The sequence below is a fragment of the Pimephales promelas genome, chromosome 7 (genome assembly GCF_988280905.1).
Source record: "Pimephales promelas chromosome 7, fPimPro1.hap1.1, whole genome shotgun sequence".
Classification (NCBI taxonomy): domain Eukaryota; kingdom Metazoa; phylum Chordata; class Actinopteri; order Cypriniformes; family Leuciscidae; genus Pimephales; species Pimephales promelas.
The window spans coordinates 7,162,046-7,172,435 of NC_142775.1; the positions used below are offsets into that span (position 1 = coordinate 7,162,046).

At 36.2% G+C, this 10,390-nt stretch overlaps 1 protein-coding gene across 1 annotated transcript; it reads left to right on the plus strand.

The window, feature by feature from the left end:
- Positions 1–1,571: 1,571 nt before the first annotated feature.
- Positions 1,572–9,955, plus strand: LOC120459812 (interferon-induced GTP-binding protein Mx3). The gene is made up of 13 exons (XM_039647288.2): positions 1,572–1,757; positions 1,967–2,163; positions 2,304–2,441; positions 3,140–3,294; positions 3,382–3,520; positions 3,612–3,810; positions 4,129–4,207; positions 6,219–6,341; positions 6,588–6,720; positions 6,832–6,987; positions 8,144–8,220; positions 8,310–8,519; positions 8,610–9,955. The coding sequence occupies exons 1-13, from the start codon at positions 1,684–1,686 to the stop codon at positions 8,832–8,834; spliced, it is 1,905 nt and encodes a 634-aa protein (XP_039503222.2). The 5' UTR covers positions 1,572–1,683; the 3' UTR covers positions 8,835–9,955.
- The last annotated feature ends 435 nt before the right edge of the window (positions 9,956–10,390 follow it).

Consider the following 10,390-nt stretch of genomic DNA (forward strand, 5'->3'; position numbering starts at 1 on the left):
CACTCCAATCACTGCAATCAGACACAGGTGTACATAATCTGCACTTGACCTACTTACTCACCGCACAGCTCATTGACTCGTCTCTCACTACAGACGCCACGAAAACCACGCCCCCCTCACCACAGATACCCAGGAGGATGATACAACCAATCTTTCCTGTCTGCCCGAATTAACAATGCAAAATGTGGAGCAGTGGCCAGTACCGACTGCAACATATTAATTCAGTAACTGGATCAAAGGTTTTATCCACGGCATCCACAACGTATGAATGGATGCCAATTTACCTCAGTTTCTGCTAGCTTGTAGCAGCTAGGGGTAGTAAGCTTAGCTGTGATATAGCCCACAATAAAACCTGTTGGAAAGCATCTTTTCATAAAACTTAGAAGCGGTTCTCGAGTGGAACCGGTTTTTCAGTTCTCATCCCGCAAACACAACTCTGTCATGTCCGTATTTGGTATGAGCATTCACCCGCCAGTGGGGCAGACAGCCTTTAGAGATTTACTCGCCAAACGGAAAATCTACCAACATTTGGCGTTTGGCAGTGTTATTTTTGAACCCTGCTTTCATGTCTCTCCCATTTGAATTAAACTGTCCTGATGCATTTTTTTAAGGCTCCAGTTGATCTTTGCTCATGTGGTCTTGATGAGAGAGAACCAGTGAGAGTCAGAGGATCTTTGGTAAATGGAAAGACAAGGCCGCAGCCTGGCACTAACTTGGGGGTCCTTGAGGGACTTCTAGCTCAGCCTCATCTTCACATTAGGACTTCTCAGGAAGGACCAAGAGAGCAAGAGGCTAAGAGAACAAGGGCAACTAAAAGCTAAAAAGGACAAGAGGGCAAATCTTGCGATCAGTGATTTTTAGAGCATGAAGATTTCACACCCTCTGGAGGTGCGTGAGCCCATACGAAGCCGTCCATGTGGAGGGAGGTTTTTTTACGACCCTTTGTTTTCTAGCAGCCCATTTGAATGTTTAATTTAATTGGGTGTTTATGAAAAGAATCTTCAAGATTAGTACTTATAGTACTAATGCATCATAAAGTGAGCAAAATGTAATGTAAATTAACAAATGGGGGATGAAGATTGGAGTTTATAGACACTAAACATGTTACACATGTGATTTTGGTTAACTGTCTCTAACCAAAATAGTTTAGAAGAGAGAATGACAGGCCAAACCACATAAAAGGAAAATCATGAGATGGAAAATTAGAAATGTAAATACTTTAATCACAGGGTTATATATATATATATATATATATATATATATATATACACATGTGTGTGTGTGTGTTTGTATGTATATATATTATATATATATAGGTGTGTGTTTGTGTGAGTTAGTGTGTTAGCTTGATTTGGGGGAAGTTGATTTGGGGAAGTTTGCCGGATGATTCATTAAATATAATTACTAATTTGTGTGTGCTCGATTAGTCCAGATGCTATACACAAGGCAGCCGCCCATCCCCAAACACCCCTCTGGTATTTTTCCATAAACTCTTATCACAACCCCCTCACAAATGTCTGATCTACTTTTACTTTCATTCTTAAGGGGGTGTGATACACTATAAATTAGAATCGGACACACAGGATTTGGTTTCTATTTATCATTGCCACAAACACTCTGTTTGGATAAGAAACTAACATATTTGAGAGGCATTAAAAAAATTGTAATTGTAAAATAATAGGTATGTTTTCTTCTTTTTATTCAAACAAACCTGCTCATAACAATAATGACGAAGCTCTCCGTTCTCAAAATGAAAGGTTAGTATATAATGTTCATTAATTATCTTTGAGATAAATATTTTAAATACTTTTGTAATCCTAGTTTAGTTTTTAGCATGCACTGGAGTAAAAAAAAAGGATAATTTGTACACATAGTTTAAATATAGCAAATCAAAAAAGTAAGACTATAATAAATAAGAAAATAATACAGTGCAATCAGAAATAAAATGTACTTTTTCAATTTACAGTCAGAAAATGAAGGGAGCAGTTCACAGTCTTTTAGAAGAGAGCATCCGTCCATACATTGACCTGATCGACACTCTGCGGTCAGTTGGCATTGACAAGGACTTGGCATTACCGACTATTGCAGTGATCGGAGACCAGAGTTCTGGGAAAAGCTCTGTGTTGGAAGCGATTTCTGGAGTTGCACTACCAAGAGGAAGCGGTGAGTGCTGGTTTACTCTCCTTTTATTGTATTGATATTCATACATAGGCCTATTGAAAATATAATACAAATAATAAGAGTGATATATTCAGTACCAGTTTTTGTCACTGTAATTGCTAAGTGAACTGTGTTTGCAATAGGAATTGTCACCAGATGTCCACTAGAGCTGAAGCTGAAGAAGGTTACTGGTGGAGTCAGCTGGAAGGCTGTTATATCTTATAATGATAAGAAAATAGAATTTCTGGATTCCTCGCTAGTTGAAAAACAAATTGAAGAAGGTTAGGAAAAAATGCCTGCAATCTGTTTTGTTTTCTGGTTGGAAGAATTTAAAGCATGTAAAAATACTATACTATGTAGCTACCTATTAATGTAGGCTATGTGGCTTAGAAAGCTGTTTTAACATTCAATACTTAATATTTTCATGCTACTTATTTTTTAGACACAAGTAGGTATTTATTCATTAGTTACTAGTGCTTATTCTAGGTGTCAGTGCATAGAGACTATTCTTCACTACCTTTTTAAAGAAAGTTCAGCTCTGTGCAAAAGAATAATAGTCATCTGATACAGTTGTATGGATTATTAAAGAGTTTATTGCAAATACATTTAATCTATTTCTCATCACACAAATCAATAGTGTGACTAATATCAATAATTAGCCAGACTAATAAATGGCTCAATAAAAACCATAGGCTACCTGAAAAGAGCCATATCGCATTGCATTGTCATTTTGCATATTACATTTCAAATTGAATATTGCTACACATAAGCTTCCATAGGATACTGGGGAGGATAGTCATTTGTAATTGTTGCATATGCTTCTTTGTTACAGGGTGTCAGGGGGTCTGCTGTAGTCAACTGTATTATACTGTACAACCTTTCAGTCCTGCATAACCATCCAGGAGTGCTTTGTATTAAACTGACCAATGCACTCAGTTTGACTGCATTCATTTAATTATGTGGTATGTGTGCTCTATAGCCCAGAATGAGCTGGCAGGAAATGGGGTAGGAATATGCCATGACCTCATCACTTTAGAGGTCATGTCACCAGATGTGTGTGACCTCACACTAATCGATCTACCTGGAATTGCCAGAGTCCCAGTCCCAGGACAACCAGAAGATATTGAAAGCAAGGTGAAAAGTATAATCTGATTTAATTGAGTGCCACATTCAGTACCTTTGTTCAGTTCAGTTTTTAATCTATTTGTTCATGTCTTGTAGATCAAATGTCTGATAATGAAATATATTGAGAGGCAAGAGACTATAAACCTGGTGGTGGTCCCTTGTAACATCGACATTGCAACAACAGAAGCTTTAAAAATGGCACAAAAAGTGGATCCTGAGGGCAAAAGAACTGTCGGTAATTAAGCAGATGATCTGCACATCATCCATCAACAAATAGCTTAAAGCATTTCTGTAAGCAAATTTGCATAATGTACCTTTTTTCACAGCCATTTTGACCAAGCCAGATCTCATAGACAGGGGAACAGAGAAGGACATACTGGACATTGTTCATAACAAAGTGATTCCTCTCAGCAAAGGTTACACGATGGTGAAGTGTAGAGGACAACAGCAGATCAATGAGAAAATTTCTCTGGAGGAGGCGGCAGAAAAAGAGAGAGATTTCTTCCAAAAGCATGACTTTTTCAGGTTATAATGTGAAAAGAATATATAACTTTTTAACCAGTATTTAACATTTTGTTCTCTAAAATGTATGTCAATGTAAATTGATTTGCACTGTTTAGATAAGGCTATATTTTTCCCTATGCAACCATTTTTCTAATATTTCTGAACTGAAGTTAGGATATTAAGCAAATGCTATACTTTTAATAATTTTGTTTATAAAGTTTGTTAGCTGATGTTAGTAATGTTCACCTTGGCCAAAGCAGTTCTGTGTTTTTGGAATGCCAGGTTATCAAGCTATATAGTATAGCACCTTTCAAAAAAGTGTCCTTTATTTTTCCACAGATGCCTCTTGAAAGAAGATAAAGCGACTATTAAATGTCTTGCCGTCAAACTGACTCAGCATCTCGTTGATCATATAAAAGTAAGTTACTAATGGTCAGGGATGCAAAGTTCATTTTGAAATAGGAATTCACTGCTTTAAAGGGATACTCCACATTTTTATTTTGGAAATAGGCTCATTTTACCACTCCCGCAGAGTTAAACAGTTGAGTTTCACCGTTTTCAAATGTATTCAGCCGATCTTCTGATATTTAGAAGAATATGAGTAACCAGACAGTTTCTGGTCCCATTGACTTCCATTGTTGGAAAAAAATATACTATGGAAGTCAATGAGACCAGAAACTGTCTGGCTACTGATATTCTTCAAAATATCAGAAGATCGGCTGAATACATTTGAAAACAGAGAAACTCAACTGTTTAACTCTGGGTGAGTTGTAAAATGAGCCTATTTCCAAAAAAAAAGTGTAATATCCCTTTAAGAAGAGGTAATGGCATTCATAAAAATATGATTTTTTTTTTTTTGCAACAAACACATTTGATAGTGTTCAAGTAGCCTATGAGCACAGTATCGGACCGCTACTTGAGTACAATCAGTATCGGTGCATCCCTATTTATTTCATTAATATTAGTCCGTCAGAAAAGCAGTTCTAGGCTAAATCTTGGCTGGATAACTCTTAGCAGGTTTAAAAAGCCCTTTTAAAGTTAAATATGAATGCAGTTTTGGATTAAATAAAAGTACAGTCAAGTCATATTTACATATTGCCCCATTCTTACAATTTAGCCCCTACGCCTGATGAACTCTCTCCATGTCCCTGGAGGTCAGTGTAGTAAAATAGGCCATGTTAGCTAGTCACCTTTTAGGTGAAGCCTGACCTGAGGAATAGGCTACAAGGACAGCATCTGGACACGTACATGCGTGTCAGCATCAATGCCCCCCACATTTGTAATATTGTATTGTTTGTTCAGGCTTAGTAATTTTGTTCAGGCTACTTCAGAGTTAGCCTTAGAGTTGTGTACTAAGGAGCAGTTGATTGAAATAGCTGAACATTATCAGATTGAGAAAAAAAACTTAAAGAGACTGTTAAAGCTGGATTAATCATTGGTGTACAGCTTCTGAAGTTTTGAGGGTCTGTCTAACTTGATTGTGTTAGAACAGTTAATAAATTCTGTGTCTGACCAGGGCCCGGTTCCCCAAAACGTTCTTATTCGCAAGTAGTTCTTAACCTATTCCTTAACCTCTCTCTTAACCTTATGGCACGATTTCCGACATTTTCGTACGCTAAGTATATCTTCTGTAAGTCACACTTTCGTAAGGTTGGTCTGGACCATTCGTAAGCTTTCTCTTAGTGTTGTTTGAGCTCAAGACGCTAGTCGCCGCCACTGTGTAGGAGTCTTTAGAAATCAGCGCAGCGCACTACAAGTCAAACTATGGTATGTTGACAATGTTGTGGCTCAACAATGATTTTATGTTATGGACATTTTAAGACTAATAATAAAATATGTTTGCAATGGTTACATGCCTATTTATGAAGTTGAATTTATTTGGTATCAGAACTAATAATATTGTAAGATATATATTTTTGAGTCTTGTTATAGCGTCCTAAGAGCGAGCGTTATCGGGGATTCGGGCCCAGGTTGCAACATACATTAATGAATGTAAAGTTAAGTCTCCAAGTGAGATGCAGTAGTCCTTGCAAATGAGAACAGGCTAACACATTAAAACCATTTTGAGTCAAACACAAACAGTGACATGCACCATAAAAATGTACTCCTAGGAATAGTAGGTCATCTTTTTCTGGAGCTTCTTTCCAAAGCCCTCAGCAGAAGTTTGGTTCTGGGGGACCTAAAGCACCAGCAGGGCAGTGGCCCTCCAGGGCTGAATTTTGGGAACCCTACCCTACACTATGAAAATTGAGTTATTTACTTTTTTTAACTGGTTGTATGTTTAGTATGTTGTTTCATACACCTCATTAGCTGTATAATTGCTAATAAGGTAAACATTAAAATTGGGTAGCTCATTGGTTTTGAGCCTAATTCTCTGTTCATATTTTTCAAATGCATTGTGTGATTTTATTTTTTACCCATTTTGTCAGAAATCTCTGCCACACCTCAATGAGCAGATAAAAAAGCAGCTGTGGGACCTGAGGAATAAGCTCAAAGAGTGTGAGGCTGGACCACCACAGGATCCTAAGGGGGCCAAATTATTCCTCACTGAAGTAACAATTTAATCTTAATTTCATTTCCTTGCTTCTCAAAATTATTATTTGGGTTCCAAGCAGCTGATGTGTACCAAACTTTGTGAGACTCACTAATCTTGAATCATATTGAGACTTATTGCAATATGCTAAATCCTCTAGTATTGCCAAAATAAATATTTTATGTCAGTTCATATTGTATTTCTTTTTGATTAATGTTATGTAATGTAACTTTTTAGGTAAAAAATGTTATTTTTGTTCTCACAGACTATTACAAGATTCAATGATCAAATCAAGTCCTTATCTTCAGGAGAGCTGATCATTGAGAACAATTTGTTTGTACAACTTCGGGCTGAATTTAAGATGTGGAATGCTCATCTTAATGACACAAAGACAACCTGTTAGTATATATTTTTTTATTTATGAAATGTAAAAAAAATGTAATTTAATGTGTGCTCTTCAAATGAAAGTCAAATAATTTCAAAAGAAATCTGCCTTGTTCCCAAACAAGTGAACAATTCGACTCAAGAGATGTTAGGAACTATCCAGAGTTACAGAGGAAGGGAACTGCCCGGCTTCTGCAACTACAAAATGTTTGAGGTGCTTCTGCAAGAGCATGTGGCCAAACTTAAAGAACCAGCCATCGTCTTACTCAACTCCATCAAAGGTACCATCACGCGTCTCAACTCAACTCAACTTTATTTATAGACAGTGGTGGAGGTAGTACTGAATCTCAGTACTTAAGTAAAAGTACAAATAACCAGATAAATATTTACTTTAGTAAAAGTAGAAGTAACACAATGACAACCATACTTAAGTAAAAAGTACCTGATTTTAAATGTACTTTAAGTATTAAAAGTAAAAGTACTTGCATAACAATTGATTCTCTTAATGTCTATTTTCTAATGAATAATAAAACATTTACTTCTATCTCATTAAACCTAATACTCCTATAATGATGTTCAATAATGATGGAACAAAATTGTTGTCACCATTTCTGAAACAAGCTTGCAATTAGGCAATATAAACCATGCTTATCCGATATGTTAATAACTATGTTTGGCAGTAAATGCGATTCATTTATGGTGTAATTCTGAACCTCTTGGCTTGCCATAATCCTAACCAAACGTATATTACACAAAGTGCGTTTCCTATGCACGTAAAAACACATTTTCGCGTATAAATTGCACGATAAACACATCGCGTGCGAGACGCATTTAGTGTGAACCGGGTTGATACATCTATGGCAACCAAACGTCACTGATGAGACAAACATGCAACGAACGGACAAATTACGTTTTGGCAGGGGAAAACTGATCAGAAAATGTAATGAAAATTTAACAGAAATTGTAGTATTGTAGTGGAGTAGAAAGTAGAATAATTGCTGCAAAATGTAACGAAGTAAAAGTAAAAAGTATGCACTATTTATTCTACTTAAGTAAAGTAAAGATACGTGAAAAATGTACTTAAGTAAAGTAACAAAGTATTTGTACTTCGTTACATTCCACCACTGTTTATAGAGCACTTTCAAGACCCAAAGTGGAACCAAAGTGTTGTACAGAAGGTATAAAATAGAAAATAAAAACAAAGACATAAAAACCAATGCAAACATATGACTTATGACATAAAAACTTACAAGGCATTTTTAAATTATCTCCATGCTAAAGATCTTTCTGCTCACTGGGGAAATTGTCCATCATAAAACCAATAGATGAAATTTCAACTAAACAACACTGGGGATTTTTGAAGTTTTAGCAGATCTGAATTGTGAGACATTGTGGCTATTTGTCATTTTGATTTTTGTATTCTTTATTATCCTGAAGGCATAATCACCGAGCAGTTTACTGATGTAGTAAATCAATGCTTCCAGAAATATCCTGCTCTTCTAGCTATCACTACGGTAAATATTCATCCTTATTAGTGATAAACAAAACTAAACAATCATCCATTATTAAACAAGCTTCCTCTGTACTTTACTTAATTCTATAGGACAAAATTTACAACATTCAGTCAATCCAACAAGAGAAGGCAGAGCAGAGGATCTCAGAGCAGTTTGAAATGGAAGACATGGTCTACACTCAAGATGAAATCTACTTAAAGGTCTTAAATGAGATCACCAATGAAAAGTGTTCAGAAGAGCAGTTACCTCTGTTTGACCATAAATGCAAGTACAGTGAAATGCTGCAGGCATATAATGAGGTAAATCTTCTTAGTTTTCAATTACAAATATGAAGCTTTGTTCAGAGACTGAATGGACTGTAGTGCTTAGTACCTTTGATTTTCTTTCAGATTGTGGTGCAGCGAATGGCTGACCAACTGCCCATGATGATCTTATTATTCATGAAGAAGCAGACTGCTCATCAACTGTCTATTGACATGTTGAGTTTACTGGATGGGGCAAATGTGAGCGAGCTCCTGTTTGAGGACTCTGACGTCGGTAAACAGCGCAAAGAAATACAGGCTCGCCTGGATCGTTTGAGTATCGGTCATGAAAAAATTAGCAATTTTATCTGAGCAATCTACTGACTAGAGGAAATTATCTGAAGGGCATAATCTTAAGAATTAAGAATTTAATAAGTGGCAGGATATACACACACAGCAGAAATGTACATTTGGCCTTCACCTTGCGCCCTCCATTTCATCTTCAGCAAACCCTGATACCTGGGAAGCAAATTAAGAATATATCTCTTAAGAATATATTTCTTATATATCTCTTCAACTCTCAAGTCTCAAGGCCCACAAGTAAGTAATGGAATAGTCGAATAAAGTCGTTATTTATGTTTTTTTTTTGCACAAAAAGTAGTCTCGTCGCTTGATAAACTTATAATTGAGCCGCTGTAGGCACATGGAATATTTAAACATTTTCTTTAATGACTTTATGGGCCGTCAAGTGCCAGTCCCTTAGGCAGCCTATGTAGTAGTGATCCTCCTCTCAGATTTAATCAAAAATATCTTCATTTGTGTTCCGAAGATGAACGAAGGTCTTACGGGGTTAGTACAGCATGGTGGGGAGTAATTAATGACTTAATTTTCATTTTTGGGTGAACTAACCCTTTAAGCCCCACAAAAGGCACACAAACAGCCAGTCGCGTTCGGTTAGTCAATGATGAAATTATTTTCAAGATGATTCAATGTTAATACTATTATACTTGATCTGTAGATAAAGGTCTATGGTTTTGAATAAAGAAACTCTATCTTGCTGGACTTTATTGCTGTAACTTAATCGTGTTACTTTCTACCGGGTGATCACAACACTAGAGTAGAGTCAGAGCTCTATAATTGTTCTTCACACGCACAGTAACTGAAATTTAAAACTGTTAAAAGAAAAGGCTCAATAAACTATTGCATAGATAGATAATGTATAATTCACTGTCCATCAATATGTATGTATTTCCTTTGTGCTTTAAACTTTTCAATGCGGACTCGACACGCTGAGCGCTGTAACTCCATGTGGCTTCAAGCGCATCATTCTCTGCTCGGGATGTGCAAAAGCACTTTGTGCCGCACTGTATTGGAGCCTTTTAATATCATAATGCAGTGACGCAATGACCATACCATACCATACCAACTTTATTTGTTAAGCACATTTAAAACAACCGAGGTTAACCAAAGTGCTGTACATTAGCATAATTTCAGACACCGTTGTAAAAACATGGGCAACAACAACAACAAGCAAGTGTAGCGCTTTTAACCCTTTCCTATAGATAGATGATGGCGCGCTCTGAGTTCGTATGAATAAACTCTGTTTTATCAAATCTATTGTGAGCAAAGTGTGATTTACTCACTGTAACTTATATGTTTGTTACTTAGTTCCTTGGGTCCCTTAAACTCTCACTATCATCTAAAATCACATAAACACTACAGAATAAGGATTTTAGGATTTATCTTCGTTTAAGTAATTGTCCAATAAAAGAGAACCTAATAATATATCAACAAAAATCACTGAAGTATACTGCAAATAACAATTTACTAGATAAAATTGAAAAAAGGGGTCAAGTTTTAGGATTTTTTCAGGTTGTAAAATAAAATAACAATTTTATGAAACAGGAATGTCACCAATTCACACAGAT

Coding starts and splice junctions, on each gene's coding strand:
- LOC120459812 (XM_039647288.2), top strand. CDS start 1,684: ATGTTTTCTTCTTTTTATTCAAACAAACCTGCTCATAACAATAATGAC. Junction 4,208..6,218: donor ATCTCGTTGATCATATAAAA/GTAAGTTACTAA, acceptor CCATTTTGTCAG/AAATCTCTGCCACACCTCAA. Junction 8,221..8,309: donor CTCTTCTAGCTATCACTACG/GTAAATATTCAT, acceptor TTAATTCTATAG/GACAAAATTTACAACATTCA.